Here is an 18,670-nt window from a genome sequence, read left to right on the forward strand (position 1 = left end):
TGCCTCCACTCCTGGCTAACCCCAGGCGGGCAACTGGGCGGCGGTCCCTACTCTCACTCTGGACCGAAAAAGGGACGCTGGTGTACCTGGATGGGAAGGGTGGAATGCCTACAGAAAAGGCAGATGTAAATAACCAACACGAACAATACTAAGCAGCACTGAGGCAGATGGAAAAGCCTGGCGGATAATAGCAAAGTATAGAGGACAAGATGACAGAAGCAGGAAACCAACAGAGGCAGACTAGCTAGCACACAGAGGGAAACCAATAACTGGCAGTGATTGCAAGCCTCTGCCCGACCTTTAAACAAAAGCCTCTGCCCAGGGGCGGAGAGAGGGAGACAGGCAACTCCCAACAGAACATAAAAAGGAAGCTAGTGCACGGCAGCTGCACTCACAGGTGCACGCACGCACGGTGCCGCACGCCACCAGCACCATGCCGGCCAGGCACCCGTGCCCCCGGCAGCCGGACAACAAGCCGAGGGGATGCTTTCCGACCGCGGGACCCCGCACACTGCTGCCCCGGGAGGACCAGCAACCGCTGCATGTTAACAATCACATTTTACGATCTCATAGAAATGCAGGTTACAGAACACCACTCACCATCTCTGTTATTTTGGGCGGCTTCCATTTAAGTCAATGGAAGCTGTCCCACCCATGGCCCTTCCACAATCCTCATTGGGGAAACGTCACGGGATCTGCTTCATCGTCTAGTGACGGCATGGGAAAATCTGCGCTGCCCAAGTGGGCAGGGCCAGACCATCCACTGTTCAGATGGAGAAGATGTGGATGCCGGCTGGGCCCTGGGTTGGATCCCGCATGCGGAATCTGACCCGTTCGTGTGCAGCCGGCCTAAGATGCACATTTTTTTTCTTCAAAAAATGAAGATGAAATCTCTCTGCATCTTATCTTGTGATTGTATCTATAAAAAGGTATTTCTCTTTCTTTTTCCTGCACATGAGAGTGCAGGAGAGGTTTTATGGCTGACAGTTCTTATCTCTCTCAATGTGTGTGTCCTGTCCCAATGTGGGGGTCTTCTGGAGTTTGGGGGGCAGTGTGGAGGCTGGGAGGGGGAGGGAGATGTGCATCAGGATTAATTGGAATCTTCAGAGAGAGTTTTGTTGCCTTGCTGCTGTCATTTTAAAGGTAGAGGTGGGGGGGCGAGGAGGGGTCTGTGTACAAATCTGCCACTGCATCTCTCTGTCCTGGCCTCCAGCAACTAACATCATCTCCTAATCCAACTTCTGATATCTGCAGCACCCCGCGGCTCCAGGAGCTTGAAATGTAATACACAGAGGGGCAGAGAATAGGCTCTGTTTTCTGTCCATCTACAATCAGTCTCACAGTTCTCTCTTTTGACCCACAACTTTGTTTGATTGGCCAGCCTGCCTGTGTATAGAACAATGGGAAGCAGCCATAATAGTACAAGTCCTCCTGACCGTATACTGCTGCTCTATATTGTTAGTAAACAGACAAGTTACATAGGAGAGAATCAGTGTAGTATTCAAGGTACAAATACCCCTCTCCCCCACCCCCTCCATAATATCTCCATATACTGTGTATTATAGTAAAGACCCCCTTGTCCCTATATCATAGTATTAGCCACAAATGTTCACCTAAGAGTGTCTCTACTGAGGATTTCCCCATAACAGTGTATCGACTGGAGATGTCTACTCTGTTAAACATTTTTGCACACCATTTGGTTTGAAATATTTTTTTTGTACTTTCTTCCAACTAAAACTTAGGTGCCTCTTATGGTCTGAGAAATATCATATATTGTTCAAAAATAGTAAAAATCTGTTTACTTCCTAGCAGATGACGGTATCTGGAGCTCAGAGGGATGTCTGATATCTGCAGATTGTAAAGCGGAAGATTGTGATATCACACAAGATACATATGAAGAACCTGCCATTATCACAGATATTTCCTCAGCCCTCCACAGCAAAGATTCATCATCTGATTCTCTTATACAAATCCCATCTTCTAATTCATCACAGACTGGTAAACAGGTGAAAAGTCATAGGAGGAATGCTAATCATCAAGGAGATCCTACAGGGGAGAAGCCTTTTTTCTGTTTAGAATGTGGAAAATGTTTTAATCAGAAATCACATCTTGTTTCACATCAGAGAATTCACACAGGAGAGAAGGCATTTTCATGTACAGAATGTGGGAAATGTTTTATTCAGAAATCGCATCTTGTTTCACATCGGAGAACTCACACAGGCGAGAAGCCATATTCATGTTCAGAATGTGGGAAATGTTTTAAATGGAAATCAGATCTTGTTTCACATCAGAGATCTCACACAGGCGAGAAGCCATATTCATGTTCAGAATGTGGGAAATGTTTTAAATGGAAATCAGATCTTGTTTCACATCAGAGAACTCACACAGGGGGGAAGCCGTTTTCATGTACAGAGTGTGGGAAATGTTTTGCCCATCAAAAAACTCTTGTTACACATCAGAGAACTCACACAGGAGAGAAGCCATTTTCATGTTCAGAATGTGGTAAATATTTTAATCAGAAAGCGCATCTTGTTTCACATCAGAGAACTCACACAGGAGAGAAGTCGTTTTCATGTTCAGAATGTGGGAAATGTTTTAAATGGAAATCAGATCTTGTTTCACATCAGAGAACTCACACAGGGGAGAAGCCATTTTCATGCACAGAATGTGGTAATTGTTTTGCCCATCAAAAAACTCTTGTTACACATCAGAGAACTCACACAGGAGAGAAGCCATTTTCATGCACAGGATGTGGGAAATGTTTTAATCGGAAATCACATCTGGTTTCACATCAGAGAAGTCACACAAGAGAGAAACCATTTTCATGTACACAATGTGGGAAATATTTTAATCAGAAATCATATCTTGTTACACATCAGAGAACTCACACAGGGGAGAAGCCATTTTCATGTTCAGAATGTGGAAAATGTTTCAATCAAAAAACGTATCTTGTTTTACATCAGAGAACTCACACAGGAGAGAAGCCATTTTCATGTTCAGAATGTGGGAAATGTTTTAATCAGAAATCGCATCTTGTTTCACATCAGAGAACTCACACAGGGGAGACACCATTTGCATGTACAGAATGTGGGAAATATTTTAATCAGAAATCATATCTTGTTACACATCAGAGAACTCACACAGGAGAGAAGCCATTTTCATGTTCAAAATGTGGGAAATGTTTTAATCAGAAATCGCATCTTGTTTCACATCAGAGAACTCACACAAGAGGGAAGTCGTTTTCATGTTCAGAATGTGGGAAATGTTTTAAATGGAAATCAGTTCTTGTTTCACATCAGAGAACTCACACAGGGGAGACACCATTTGCATGTACAGAATGTGGGAAAATTTGTAATAAAAAATCACATCTTGTTTTACATCAGAGAAGTCACACAGGAGACAAGCCATTTTCATGTACAGAATGTGGAAAATGTTTTATTCAGAAATCGCATCTTGTTTCACATCGGAGAACTCACACAGGCGAGAAGCCATATTCATGTTCAGAATGTGGGAAATGTTTTAAATGGAAATCAGATCTTGTTTCACATCAAAGAAATCACACAGGGGAGAAGCCATTTTCATGTTCAGAATGTGGGAAATGTTTTACTCACAAATCAAATCTTGTTTCACATGAGAGAAGTCACACAAGGGAGAAGTCATTGTTATGCACAGAATGTGGAAAACATTTTCGTAATAAATCACATCTAATTTCACATCAGAGAACTCACACAGGAGAAAAGCCATTTTCATGTGCAGAATGTAGGAAATGTTTTAATCGGAAATCACATCTTGTTTCACATCAGAGAACTCACACAGCGGAGAAAGAAGCAAACACATCGCTTTAGGCATCAGGAAATTCACAAGGGAAAGTAGAATTTTTTTCCCTCAAAAGTAGTTTTATTGACAAATAGCACAAAATACTTGTATTCTGTAACTGTGTGTCATTCTGATTAATGCTGTATTTCTGAAAATATTGTATTTTAAGACTATTTGTGTAGAATTATCAGAGACTTCGGGGAGCTCTGACTTCTGAAAGGTCCTAATGAGCACCTGCTTGGATGCTTTGTTGGACTGGATCTACTATTATTAAAATAGACAAATGTCGTAATTCTCAAGTGTAAATAAGAATACATACGACAAACCCTTAAATTAGATTTCTTAGAATACATAACTATTATTTTTATAGGCAAGTTTGCTAATGAAAAGACAGATCTATATGTTCTGATGGGTTTATGTGAAAGATGACGTGGGGTCACCATGATGCTATATTCTTTGTAAATTCCTGACATTTAATTCTGAGTCATAAGACGGGTGTCTGCAATTATTGATAAATCCCCCATTTCTTGTTGTTTTGTTTTTTTTCTGTACTAATGATGTCTTTATTCTTTTCACTAATAAACCCTAAATGGTGTTAAGGCCAAAATTATTTCTCTTTGTGTATCTCTCTATCTCCGCTCTATCTCCCTCATATGAGTAATTCCAATGTTCTTGCATTCTCTGCGCCGACTCAGTAGGTTACTTACTGATCAGGAGGACTAAAATGATGCCCTTTGTCCCAATAAATCTGGAGAGCTTCTGATCGCACCCTATCTCTGTGTGAGATTATTAGTGGCATAACCTACAGCTCTTGGCTGATGCAGAATGATCCCGGAGGGATTACCAGTCCTAGTGGGTAATCCTTTATCTAATTTCACAGAACATGGAGGTTCCACCGAGATTTCTAGATTAACCCTTTGTAATCAGAAGCCCTGAGAAATGAAGAACAGAAAACCATGCGGTATTGTTGCTACTTTTATCTATCTTCACTCTTTTGAGCGCACTGGAGATTTTGGACAGAGGTGGGAACCTAGAAAAGAAAGAACACTGGGTCTTCTGAGAAAATCAGGTCTTACATTTATCTTCATTTTGATCCTTCTTTTCTTATATTTTTTTTTCTCTCTTGTGCTGCTATTTATGTCCTAGGCGGATGAATGCCAACTAGAGATAAGCGAGCACGCTCGTCCGAGCTTGATACTCATTCGGGTATTAGGCTACTCGAGATGCTCTGTACTCAAGATGAGCACCACGCGATACTCGAGTCAATATCATTTCTCCTCTCTGCATGTTTAGCGCAATTTTTTAGCCACTAAACATGCAGGGAAGGCATTACCACTTCCTGAGTGACTGGCGGGATCGGGCGACCACCGAGTACTTAAAGTGGTGCCGCCCGGGCTCGCCTCAGACGCATGCTGGCAGAGGTTAGGGAAAGAGCAGCTGCTGAGATAGGGAAAGTGTTAGAGTAGGATCCAGTCTTCAAGAACCCAACAGTCCTTTTTAGGGCTACTCCTCATTGTGCATTACTTTTTTGGCTGTCTGGGAGCAGTAGTGCACCAATTCTTTTTTTCAAGCATCTAGGCCTGTGCAGAGCATTTCACATCTACCATTCTCTGTGTGCGGTCAATTAGCCATAGTTTTCATCACTAAACAGTTAGTTAATTGTTGGCTGGGCCAGCGCAGAGTATCTCACATCTGCCAATTGCTGTGTGTGGTGAACTAGCCTTAATTCTCCACACTAAACAGTGGGTTAATTTGTGCTGGGGCACTGCAGAGTATCTTACATCCGCCAATCACTGTGTGTGGTGAACTAGCCCAAATTCTCCACGCTAACAGTCTGTTACACTGCAGTGCCCCAGGAAAAATTAACGGACTTTTAGCGTGGAGAATTTAGGCTAGTTCACGACACACAGTGATTGGCGGATGTGAGATACTCTGCAGTGCCCCAGGAAAAATTCTCACATCCGCCAAGAGGTGTGTGTGGTGACTAGCCTAAATTCTCCATGCTAAACAGTTCGTTAATTTTTCCTGGGGCGCTGCAGAGTATCTCACATCCACCAATTGGTGTGTGTGGTGAACTAGCCTCAATTCTCCACGCTAAGCAGTGGGTTAATTTTTTCTGCCACTGTGCACAGCATCTCACATCTAGCATTGTCTGTGTGCGGTGCAATAGCCGCAGTTATCAGCACTCTCCACCGAGTTACTTTTTTCTGCCACTCCATACAGCCTCTCTTATGTACAAGTCTCTGTGAGGAGTAAATTACCCCTAGGTATCAGCACAACACAGCGGGTTACTTTTTTTATGTCACAGCATAGAGCCTCTGGTATGTACAAGTCTCTGTGTGTGGTGAATTAGCCCCAGTTCTCAGCACTATACTGTGGGTTAATTTATTTGGGCCCTGCTCTATCCTTTATCTGACATGATGAAAAGTAGGGGCAAGAGTCGAGGACGCGGACGTGGGCGTCCAAGTGAGGGTGTGGGCAGAGGCTGAGGTCCTGGGCGGGTTGAATCAGAGCCGGCTGCTGAGGGATTAGGAGAGCGCCGCATCTCTCTGCTCCCCAGCTTCATCTCAAATTTTGCAGTTGCGCGTGATAGACCTTTATTATACGCACAGCAGTGCAAGCAGGTCCTGTCGTGGATTGCGGATAACGCGTCCAGCAATTTATTCAACACCCAGTCTTCCCCGCAGTCCACTCCTACCGGGCTAGGGATTGCACCTTTGAATCCTCTGGCTGCTCCTCCTTCCTCCCAGCCTCGTCACTCCAGGAAAATGACAGATTCTGAGCAGGCAGACTCCCAGGAACTGTTCTCGTTTCCCTGCCCTGAGAGGGAAAAACGGTTCCTCACCCACCTGAGCAGTTTGTCGTGACCGATGCCCAACATTTGGAAATTTCCCAGAGTCCAGGTGATGAGGCTGGAGACTTTCAAGAACTGTCTCCAGAGCTTATTGTGGATGAGGATGATGAGACACAGTTGTCTGTCAGTGAGGTCGTTGTTAGGGCAGGAAGTCTGAGGGAGGAGCGGACAGAGGATTCAGAGGAAGAGCTGATGGACGATGAGTTGACTGACCCCACCTGGTTTGCTAAGCCTACTGAAGACAGGGCTTCAGAGGGGGAGGCAAGTGCAACAGCAGGACAGGTTGGAAGAGGCAGTGGGGGGCCAGGGGAGAGGCAGGGCCAGAGTAAATAATCCCCCAACTGCTTCCCACAGCACCCCCTCGCGGCAAGCCTCCGTGCAGAGGGCTAGGTGTTCAATGGTGTGGATGTTTTTTTAGTGGGAACGCGGACGACCTACGAACAGTGGTGTGCGACCTCTGCCGAACAAATCAGCCAGGGAGCCACCACTACCAACCTCACCACCACCAGCATGTGCAGACATATGATGGCCAAGCACTCCACGAGGTGGGACGAAGGCCATTTACCGCCTCCGGGTCACACCACTGCCTCTTCCCCTGTGCCACAACCTGGCACACAGATCCAATCCCCCTCCCAGGATGCAGGCACGAGCGCCTCCCGGCCTGCACCCACACCCTTACCTCCACGGTCCTCCACTGCCTCCAGCAATGTCTCCCAGTGCAGCTTTCAGCTGTCGCTAACACAAGCATTAGAACGAAAGTGGAAATATGCCGCCACCCACCCGCATGCACAATTTTTAAACGTATACATTGCCAAATTACTCAGCCTGCAGATGCTGCCATATAGGCTAGTCGAAACAGAGGCTTTCAAAAACATGATGGTGGCGGTCCCTCGGTACTTGGTCCCCAAACGCCAATATTTTTCCCGATGCACCATGCCCACCCTAAACCAGCATGTCTCCCGCAACATAAACTGTGCCCTCACCAACGTGGTTACTAGGAAGGTCCACTTAACGACGGACACATGGACAAGTGCTGTCGGGCAGGGACACTGCATCTCCCTGACAGCATATTGGGTGAACTTGGTGGAGGCTGGGTCCGAGTCGAAGCCTGGGACCGCTCACGTGCTACCCACACCGAGGTTAGCGGGTCCTACCTCGGTGCTGGTTTCTGCATTGTATTATGCCACCATCTGACAGCGCTAGCGGTAGAAGACATAGTTCAGAGGGCCAACTTGCAGGGGAGGCACGGGGATCAGGCAGCATGTCCAGCGCAGGCAGGGGAACACTCTCCAAGGCCTTTGCCAGTTTTATGGCTCCCCAGCCTGACTGTGTCACCACTCCCCAGTCAAGGCTGAGTTGGAGGGAGCACTGTAAAAAGATGGCGAGGAAGTACATTGCTGATCGTACCACCGTCCTCCACGATGCCTCTGCGCCATACAACTATTGGGTGTCAAAGCTGGACACGTGGCACGAACTTGTGTTGTACGCCCTGGAGGTGCTGACCTCCCCTGCCGCTAGCATCTTATCAGAGAGGGTGTTTAGTGCTGCTTGCGGCGGATCATCACAAATACCCGCCTGTCAACTGACAGCGCCAATATGCTTACACTCATTAAGATGAACAAATGCTGGATTTCCCCAGACTTCTCTTCTCCACTGGTGGAAAGCAGCGGATCCTAAAGATTCTTTTCGCTGCGACACGAGAAATATGCATCCTCTCTCTAACCCCAAAAAGGGCAGAAATAGCTTGGTCTATCCCTTTCAGATCTTACTCCTCCTCCTCCTAAAACAGCATGTCATCACGCTGAACTGCCAATTTTTCTGCGGGCCAAAAGGCTCTGTTAAAGTCAATTTTTTTCTGAGGGCTGCCTCCAGGCTCTGTTACAAATTAAGCAACAACACCCTCTATCTTTAAAAAATGTTTATGGGTTTCACCTTTCCTCGGGGTAAACCAATTTTTCAGGGCTACACTTGCAGTCTTGGTACACCAATTTTTCAGGCATTCGTCTATACCCTTAGCAAAGTAATTTTTCCGGCCTTCGCCTATACTCTTGGTTAACAAATTTTTTCAGGTGTTCACTTATACTCTTGGTACACCAATGTTGCAGGGGTTCGCCTATACTATGCAACAGAAATGTTTCAGGGGTCCACCTATACTCTTGCTACAAAAATGTTTCAGGGGTTCGCCTATACTCTTGCTACAGAAATCTTTCAGGGGTTCGCCTATACTCTTGCTACAGAAATCTTTCAGGGGTTCGCCTATATTGCCACAGAAATGTTTCAGGGGTCCGCCTATATACTTGCCACAGAAAGGTTTCAGGGGTTCACCTATACTCTTGCTACAGGAAGGTTTCAGGGGTCCGCCTATACTCTTGCTACAGAAAGGTTTCAGGGGTCTGCCTATACTCTTGCTACAGAAATGTTTCAGGGGTCCGCCTATACTCTTGCTACAGAAATGTTTCAGGGGTCCATCTATACTCTTGCTACAGAAATGTTTCAGGGGTTCGCCTATACTTTTGCTACAGAAAGGTTTGAGGGGTTCACCTATACTCCTGCTACAGAAATATTTCAGCGGTCCGCCTATACTCTTGCTACCGAAATGTTTAAGGGGTCTGCCTATACTATTGCTACAGAAATTGTCAGGACAGGGTCAGGGACAATGGAAGTCCCTGAGAAAACCCGCAACCCCTGTCCCTGCCTACTTGCCCCTCTGGGTTAACCCCCAGGGGCGACAACTGGGCGGCGGTCCCTACACTCACTAGGGAAGCGGGACACGGGAAAGACAAACAGACACTGGAGACAAACAAACAGTAGAATGGTCAGACTATCCGGGTCGGCAATAGGAGGGTACGCGGTACAAAGGGGTCAGGCAAAACGAAGTCAAGTCCAGAAAGCAGAAAGTCAGAAAGACGGGGTCACAACAGGAGTCAAACAATACGCAGGTGCAGCTGGAAGACCAAACTAACACTGTCAATGCTGGAAGGAAACAGACACATTTAAGTGCTGTCAGAACACCCGCCCCAGCGGCTGATTGGGGCGGGGAGCCTGACAGCAGCAAGGCCCAATAAAGGAGACAATGGGAACACAGCCCCCAGCCTTGCTGAACAGACGGATGCCAAGGAAGCACGTCCGGTAATCATGGAAATGGGGACGCGGCAAGGGACGGCACCCGCTGCCTCCCTAGCAACCCGGCAGCGACCAGAGTTACAGCGGCCAGGGGAGATCACTAGAACCGGGGCTCCCCTGCGCCGCACTCCTGCAACCCGGGTGGTATGACCGGTAGTGCGGGCACAGAGGCCCTGAGAGTCGCAAGTTCTGACAGAAATGTTTTTAGGGTTCCGCCTATACTGTGTGTGCCTAAAGGCTTTCCCATTGCTTTGTTCAGCTATCTGACACATACGCAGAATGAATTGGGCAAAAGTGTGGACAGAGGCTGAGGTCCTGGGTGGGGTGAAACTCTGCCATGTTTGGGTACTCTCTTTTCTTCATGTTTAATACTGTCCTTGGGTTTCATGGGCTCGCCTATGCTGTGTGTGCACAAAGGTTCCCCAGCGCGGTGTCCAGCTGTCTGGCACAAATACACTGAATGACTTGGGTAGGGTGCAGACGGCTTTCCCATTGCAGGTCCTACCTCAGTCATGGTTTCTTGGGCCTTATTATGCCACCTCCCCCTCCTGCTTGGGGTCTGGGAATCAGCGCTGGTCAACATGTATTTGCTCTCATGTTACCACAGTTATCTAAGACACTGGTTTGGACCAATCAGAAGAAGCGTAACTGAATTAATGAGACATTCACAGAAGTACTACATCCAAATCCTCTTTATGCCCATGATTGCTGAGGGTGTGGGCAGAGGCTGAGGTCTTGAGGGGGGTGGGGGGGGGTGCAACTGTGCCAGGTTTGGCCTGTGGAACTTCTTCGTGGTTCATCCTGTCTTTGGAGCGATGAAAGCAACCGCAACTGATTTAATGAGACGTTCACAGCAGTACCAGCATCCGATTCCACTTTATGCCCACGATTATTGCGGGTGTGGGCAGAGGCTGAGGTCCTGGGGGTGGGTGCAACTGCACCAGGTTTGACCTGAGGAACTTCTTTGTGGTTCATCCAGGCTTTGGAGCGATGAAAGCACCGCAACTGACTGCACATTGGGTCAACCAGGTAGAGGCTGGAACCAGTCTGACCCTGGGCCCGCTCACATGCTTCCCACACAGAGTACTGCGGGTCCTACCTCAGTCGCGGTTTCTCAGGCTTATTATGCCACCTCCTCCTTGGGGTCTATGGAGCAGCGCTGGTCGGCATGTATTATCTCTCGTGTTACAAATTACCACAGTTATCCGAGATACTGGATTGGAGCGTTTACAGGAAGTGTAACTGATTTAATGAGACGTTCACAGGGTCACTGTATACCTGTGGTGGTTACTTTTGTGACACCACCTGCTTCAAACCAATCTTTGATATTAGTATGCGCTGCTGAATTGCAGATATGTGTAGAAGTGCTGGCATCTGAGTCCGCTTTATGCCCACGTTTGCGTCTCCTGACAATTTTGTGATGGAGGTGGCACGGGATTGGAATTATGATCGTACGTCAATTTATCATAAATTCTCATCAGCATTGTCGGCTATCACCCACACTTTCAAAGAGGGTCGCTGCCTGGCCCTGCCAACCCTCTCCAGTGTGTGTGTGTCCGCTTCCTCCTCATCCAATACGCACTTATAAATAAACATGAGGGTGGTGTGGCTATCAAGCCAGCGTGTGGCATGACGACAGCTGAATGCTGTGCAGGGAAAATTTTGTGTGCGCTGCAGACACAGACCCGTGTGGAGGGTTGGACAGCAATCCCAGTCTGTTACACAGGAGTAGAGGCAGTGGTATCACCCACAGGCGGTAATTGGCCTTGGTTGCAGCTAGTGTGGTGCTTAGCTAAGATGTGCCAGCGCGTGTGCCTTGCTGCTTATGGTCTCTCCCAAGTAAATTGTTAGGGGGGGGGTGACCGCCAGGCTCTTGCCCTCAATTTGGCTTCATAGTGGGACCTGGGAGCCTCAGATGCAACCATGCATGCTGCACCTGCCGTTCCCTATCCATTTCTGTAGGGTTTCCATGACTCGCTGATGTTTTCAGGTGTTTCACACAACCTTCCCTATGTGGAGCATCGGTCAGCTTGAAAAATGCTCGAGCCTCCCATTGACTTTAATGGGGTTCGTTACTCAAAACGAGCGCTCGAGCATTACGAAAAGTTTGACTCGAGTACCGAGCACCGGAGCATTTTGGTACTCGCTCATCTCTAATGCCAACATGATTGAGATAAGCTGATCATTGAAGGTTGAGTGCAAAGACTAACCCGTTACCTTCTGATGGCTTGACCTCCGATGGTCTCGCATGCACCCCTGGTTCTCAATCCTAATATATGACTAGGGTCCTCGGGGGAGGCTGAATGATAAATTTTTACTTGGGTACTGAGGCTATCTGTGTGAAGCTAGACATCCCTATAGAATGAACTTGGATTGACACCAGGTTCGTTCTGAGGGAATTGCTTATAGTCTTACCCTAAGGGAATGAGATAAGTGATGACTAGCACCCCCCAAGTCTGGTCGGGGTCCTCTGCAGTTCCATTGTATATTTAATTGGTCAGGGAATTGTTACATGTTGTTTGTTTGGTACCGTGTAAATGACTAATACTCTGTTATAAATGTGTATATCACATCATTTTGGGTTGGGTTTTTGCTGTACAAGTAAATGAATCATAGTTGTAAAAGGGATATACAGTGTGAGGAAGGTTTTACACTTGTATTATCATATATAAAGACTTCAAAAGCTCTACAGATTCCTAGAAACCTGTGATGGAATGACACTGGAAGATCGTAACCCATCTTTCTGTGTCATTCTGCCACCTTTCTGGTCTGGGAAAGTTGAGTGGATTTAGGCATTATGGTTAAGTGTAGTTCCTGCCGAGCAGAGCTCGTCAATATTCATTCCATTGCCTTTCACACCTACACTAGAGGGAGCCTTTGATGTCCCTTGCTTCTTTTGGGACCAGCAAGGAAGCCTTTGTTGTGGTGGTAATGAAGTTAGAGTTATGGCTCATTTTATAAGTAACTATTGCTCAAAATGTATTCAAACAAACGAATTTGAGTGATAATCGTTCAGTGCAAATGCAAAAAAAAAAACACTCACTATTCATTCGTGGTTGTTTATTGCGGACTTTCAGTTGGCAAAAAATCTATCACTGGATCACTGGCTTCTTATTACGTGTAAAGGCTCCACACTCAGCACTTCACATTAAAGGTAAAACACTGAGTGAGAAGCACAAGAGCACTGACAACCTGAGCCGTGACATCAGCACTTATACAGTCATTTAAACGACTGTCAGCCCGTGTGAAAAGGCCAATCCAAGGTAATGTCAATTTTCCCTTTACCATTATCTCCCATCCTGGGTCCAATACACAAACCCAGACCTTGTGGCCTAGAGACCTAATTCTGTTAATAATCACAGGAGGAATTGATGACTGGGATTAGGGGCCATTCGAATATTACAGCTCAACAGCGGTTATCTTTGCGGAACCCCAGTGTACCACAGATGCAGTGCAATCACTCCAATTGCTGAGCACCGCACCACCTCCAAATTATCACCCCCAAATTTCATAGGGGTGATAAGTTCTTGAGAGTAATTAAAGATAATTAAAGATAATTACCTGAACCAACTAGTGCAGGAACCAACAAGAGGGAGGGCCATTCTGGACCTAGTACTAACTAACAAACCGGACCGAATAAAGGGGGTACAGGTTGAGGGGCACTTGGGGAACAGTGACCACAATATAATCAACTTCCAGCTGTCATTCAATAAGAAGCCTTATCAGGGAGCGACAAAAAAACTAAACTTTAGAAAAGCAAAATTTGATCAGCTTAGAACTTCTACCGGTAACATTAATTGGGACAACATCCTCAAAAATATTAGTACAGAGGACAAATGGGAAAAGTTTAAAAGGATCCTAATCACCTCATGTGAGCAGTTCATTCCCTTTAAAAATAAAAGAATCTCAACTAAAAGGAAACCAATGTGGCTCGACAAGACGGTAAGAGGGGCAATAAACGAAAAAAAGAAAGCGTTCAAACTACTAAAGCAAGAAGGCAGCGAAAAAGCGCTAAAATCGCACAGGGAAAAAACTAAATATGCAAAGATAGGATCAAAATTGCCAAGGAGGAGGCAGAAAAACTGATCGCCAAAGAGAGCAAAAACAACCCGAAACTGTTTTTCAACTATATTAACAGCAAAAGGATTTGCAGGGAGAGCACTGGCCCTTTAACAAATAATGCAGGGGAAATCATTGAAAATGATGGAGGGAAGGCAAATCTATTAAACAGTTTCTTTTCAAGTGTATTCACAAACGAAAAGGAAATGCCACACGAGATGCAGGGGAATAAAATGAACCCCTCACAAAATATGTCATACCTAACACAAGAGGAAGTGCTGAAGTGATTAAAGAAGACTAAAATCGACAAGTCACCAGGCCCAGATGGAATACACCCAAGGATACTAAGGGAACTAAGTGACGAGATAGCTAGGCCGCTATATCTAATATTTCTAGACACTATCAAGACCGCTATTGTACCATTGGATTGGCGCATTGCCAACGTGGTTCCAATTTACAAAAAGGGGAGCAAAAGTGAGCCTGGTAACTACAGGCCAGTAAGTCTCACTTCAATAACGGGAAAACTTTTCGAGGGGATTCTGAGAGACGCCATCAATGAGTACCTCAAGGAGAACAAGGGAATAACTCCTCACCAGCATAGATTCATGAACGGTCGTTTATGTCAGACAAATCTGATCAGTTTCTACAACGGCGTAAGCTCTAAGCTGGACCTGGGAGAATCTATTGATCTCGTATATCTGGACTTCTCTAAAGCCTTTGACACCGTGCCACATAATAGGCTAATATACAAAATGAGGCAGCTCGGATTGGGTGAAAACGTGTGTAATTGGGTAAAGAATTGGCTCAATGATAGAAAGCAGAGGGTGGTAATAAATGGCTCATACTCTGATTGGACCACAGTCACTAGTGGGGTGCCACAGGGTTCAGTATTAGGCCCCATTCTGTTCAATATATTTATCAACGACCTGATAGAGGGGCTGCATAGCAAAATATCAATATTTGCAGATGACACAAAATTATACAATATAATTAATGCAACGGAGGACAACGTAAGGCTACAAACGGACCGAGATAAGCCGGGGGATGGGGGAGAAAAATGGCAAATGAAGTTCAATGTTGAAAAATGTAAGATTATGCACATGGGCAGCAAAAACGGATATCACCAATATTCACTTAATGGGGTACTGCTAGGGAAAAGTGAGATGGAAAAGACCTGGGGGTACTAGTGGATTGTAGACTAAACTGGAGTAACCAATGCCAGTCAGCTGCTGCAAAGGCAAATAAAGTCTTGGGGTGTATTAAGAGAGGTATAGGGGCGAGGGACGAGAACATTATCCTCCCACTATATAAGGCACTTGTCAGGCCTCACATGGAATACTGTGTACAGTTCTGGTCACCGGTGCTCAGGAAAGATGTCACAGTGCTGGAGGGGATTAAAGAAGGGCAACTAAACTAATACATGGAATGACGGGACTGGAATACCCAGAGAGGCTATCCAAATTGGGATTATTTACTCTAGAAATAAGACAGCTAAGGGGTGATCAAATAACTATGTATAAATACATGAGGGGACAATACAAGGATCTCTCCCATGATCTGTTTACACCCAGGACTACAACGGTAACAAGAGGGCATCCACTACGTCTAGAAGAAAGCAGGTTTCATCACCAACATAGAAAAGGGTTCTTTACTGTAAGAGCAGTTAGACTGTGGAACTCTCTGCCTGAGGAAGTGGTGATGGCAAAATCCATAGAGGAGTTTAAAAGGGGACTTGATGTTTTTCTGGAGAGGAAGGATATTATAGGTTATAAATCTTAGGTTAATTGTTAATCGGGGTATACAGACAGGTAGGAACTATTAGGGGTTGATCCAGGGAACAGTCTGATTGCCATTAGGGAGTCGGGAAGGAATTTTTTTCCCCAAAAAGGGCTAATTGGCTTCTGCTCTTGGGTTTTTTTTGCCTTCCTCTGGATCAACATAGGAGGATAGACAGGCTGGACTAGATGGATATTGTCTTCATTCGGCCTAACATACTATGTTACTATGTTAGCCCTTCCCCCAGAACTCACAGAAACACATATCTGCAAAGCTAGTCATTTGACACATATCATGTTTGGTATCCACATGTAGTAAATTCAATACTGTATATGTAATATGGAGGCCATAGCTTGCCTATTGCAGGGCCTCCCAGGGAAATATGGCCGAAATGTTAAATTGGGCTTCCATCCAGAAGATTTGCGAATAATCTCAGCCAGTCCTTCGATGATGTAAACAGTGAGGGCGGCGAAGGGGGGGTGACTAAAAGAAGCTTTAAAACTAATGGGGATCCCCTTCCCAAGTTGTCAAATCCTGGAGTTGCATCTAATGCCAGCCTGTCCCCCGTTCTGCACACTCTGCGCCCCAGGACTTTTGGAAACAACTTTATAGACGGGTATTTTCTATTTCTTTTTATTTTCATATTGTTGTGTATTTGTAGGCTCCTTGTTGTTGTTAGCCGTTTAGTCATTCACGAACCTCGGCGACCCTAAAGACGAGCTCCTCCATGTTTTTTGGTTTTGCACTGCTTCTTTCAGTTGTGTGATATCCATGCCAGTATCCGCTTTAACAATATCAGCCATTGTGTACTTTGGCGGCTGAGTCGTCTTTTGCCACTGATTTTTCTAGCGACTCTACTTAATATTCGTGGGTCTGAGCCCGGTCATCTTCCTCTCCAGTGATATATTATACAATTCAGGACTTCTCTGTTTGTTACTCTTGCTGTCCAGGGTATACACAGCAACTTTCACCAGCGCCACAACTTAAACGAATCAATCCTCCAATCAGCTTTTTTTTGCAGTCCTGCATTCACATATATGGCTATGAGGAAATTGGTGGTTTGCGCTATCCTGATTTCAGTCACTATGCTGATATCTCTGCTTTTCAAGATTTTGTCCATGTTTAGCATTGCGCTTTGCCCAAGTGCTATCCTACATTTCATCTCTAGCATAGATTCTCCAGCCTGGTCAATTTTTGAGCCAAGGAAGATGAAGTCTTGCATGTGTTCTATGGACCTCATTGTTAATTTGAGCGGTCTGCAAATCATGTCCTATGAGGAAAGGTTAAAGGATCTGGGAATGCTTACCTTGCAAAAAAGAAGGTTGAGAGGAGACTTCATAGCTGTCTACAATATCTGAAGGGCTGTCACAGTGCAGAGGGATCAGCCCTATTCTCATTTGTACAAGGAAAGACTAGAAATAATGGGATGAAACTAAAAGGTAGGAGACACAGATTAGATATTAGACAGTGAGGGGGATCAATAAGTGGAACAGGTTATAACGGGAGGTGGTGAGTTTCCTTCAATGGAAGTGTTCAAACAAAGGCTAGAAAAATATCTGTCTGAAAGATTTAGTGAATCCTGTACTGAGCAGGGGGTTGGACGCGATGACCCCGGAGATCACTTCCAATGCTACCATTCTATGATTCTATTTTGATTTGAATTTGGCCATTTTGGCAGTAGTCGTAATTTTAGTCTTCTTTGAATTCAGGCAGAGGCCCAATTTTTTTACTTTCAGTTTTAATCTTGCATATCGGCAACTTCAGACCTTAGCTTCTGTTTCTGCAAGCAGAGTTGTGTCATCTACATAATGGAGATTGTTGATGTTTCTTCCACCTATTTTCACCACAATTTCTAGTTTGTCTAGGTTCATTTTGTGCATGATCACTTCCTCGTATAGGTTAACCCATTAAGGACCAGGCACGGTAAATATACGGCGCCTGGTCCTGGGCTTAAAGCACCGCTGCTAGTAAAATTACGGTGACGCTTTAAGCCTCCTGCCCTCTGCAATCAATTAGAGGCAGGATGGGCTACCAGTTAGTGACAGCTGATAACCCAGAGGAGAAGACAGGAGAGGGTCCTTAACCCTTCCTGCCTTTTCCTTCCCCGAGTACACAGTGCTCAATGAGCACTGTGTACTAGAAAGTGAAAGTATAGGGTAACTTTCACTACGGGAGCCTGGGGGGTCATGTGACCGTCGCGGTTCCCTGCTACAGCAGAGCTGGAGGGTCATACTAGACCCTGGCCAGCTCTGCCAGTGACTACTCTCACTACAGGGGTTCCTTTCCCCTGTAACTGGGGCTCCTATAGATGCCCCAGCTACAGTGGAAAAGTGTAAAAAAAAAAATGTCCCCCTGAGGTCTTACATGACGTCATGTTGGACATGAATAGTAAAAAAAAACATGATTACATACATCAGTAAAACAATATTACAGAATAAAACAGCAATATATACATAAGAAAGAAAATAACACAAAGCCGATACCATATGCGCCCTGTAAACCAAAACCATACATACTATATATCAAAACGTCCAAAACCAATAGAGGAACTCGTTCCCATACTTTATTTTAGCATAAATATACTAAAGTTAAAAAAAAACTATAAATGTTAAAAAAAAATCATTTTTTTTAGCATTCTACCCCATTAAAACTAAAAAAACTAAAAAAAAGTCAGTGAAAAAGATATTTTAAAAATCACCCTATATGTCATGGGAAAAAAACACAGTAAAAATAATTTTGGTGGCTAAAGGAAACAAAATAGGGTAGTAAAACCGCCACATGGGTAAAATCCCTAAAAAGTGTCTGGTCCTTAAGGTACAAAACAGCCTGGTCCTTAAGGGGTTAAACAAGGGTGAGCAGAAGCCGTCCTGTTGGACACTTTTGCCGATCCGAAACCAATCTGTGTCCCCATACTGTGTTCTCACAAAGGCTTCTTGATTGGTATAAAGTGATTTTTTCAGCTTGATTAGATGTGTCGATATGCCCAGCTCTTGTAGGGGGCGCCATAGCTTGTCATGGTTGACGCAGTCAAAGGACTTGATG

At 45.2% G+C, this 18,670-nt stretch overlaps 2 protein-coding genes across 4 annotated transcripts in view; one reads left to right on the forward strand and one right to left on the reverse strand.

The window, feature by feature from the left end:
• The window catches only part of LOC136628989 (zinc finger protein 84-like), a 162,303-nt gene extending 158,314 nt beyond the window's left edge, over positions 1 to 3,989 (forward strand). For all 3 annotated transcript variants that reach the window (XM_066605075.1, XM_066605076.1, XM_066605077.1), the window contains exon 5: positions 1,813 to 3,989. In XM_066605075.1, coding sequence (XP_066461172.1) covers positions 1,813 to 3,845 — 2,033 coding nt within the window. In that variant the 3' untranslated portion in view covers positions 3,846 to 3,989. The remainder of the gene's footprint in view (positions 1 to 1,812) is intronic.
• Positions 1 to 18,670, reverse strand: part of LOC136629002 (oocyte zinc finger protein XlCOF22-like) — a 338,499-nt gene that overhangs the window by 290,908 nt on the left and 28,921 nt on the right. The gene's annotated exons all lie outside the window — the stretch shown is intronic.

Source organism: Eleutherodactylus coqui, chromosome 5 (assembly GCF_035609145.1).
Source record: "Eleutherodactylus coqui strain aEleCoq1 chromosome 5, aEleCoq1.hap1, whole genome shotgun sequence".
Taxonomy (NCBI): Eukaryota; Metazoa; Chordata; class Amphibia; order Anura; family Eleutherodactylidae; genus Eleutherodactylus; species Eleutherodactylus coqui.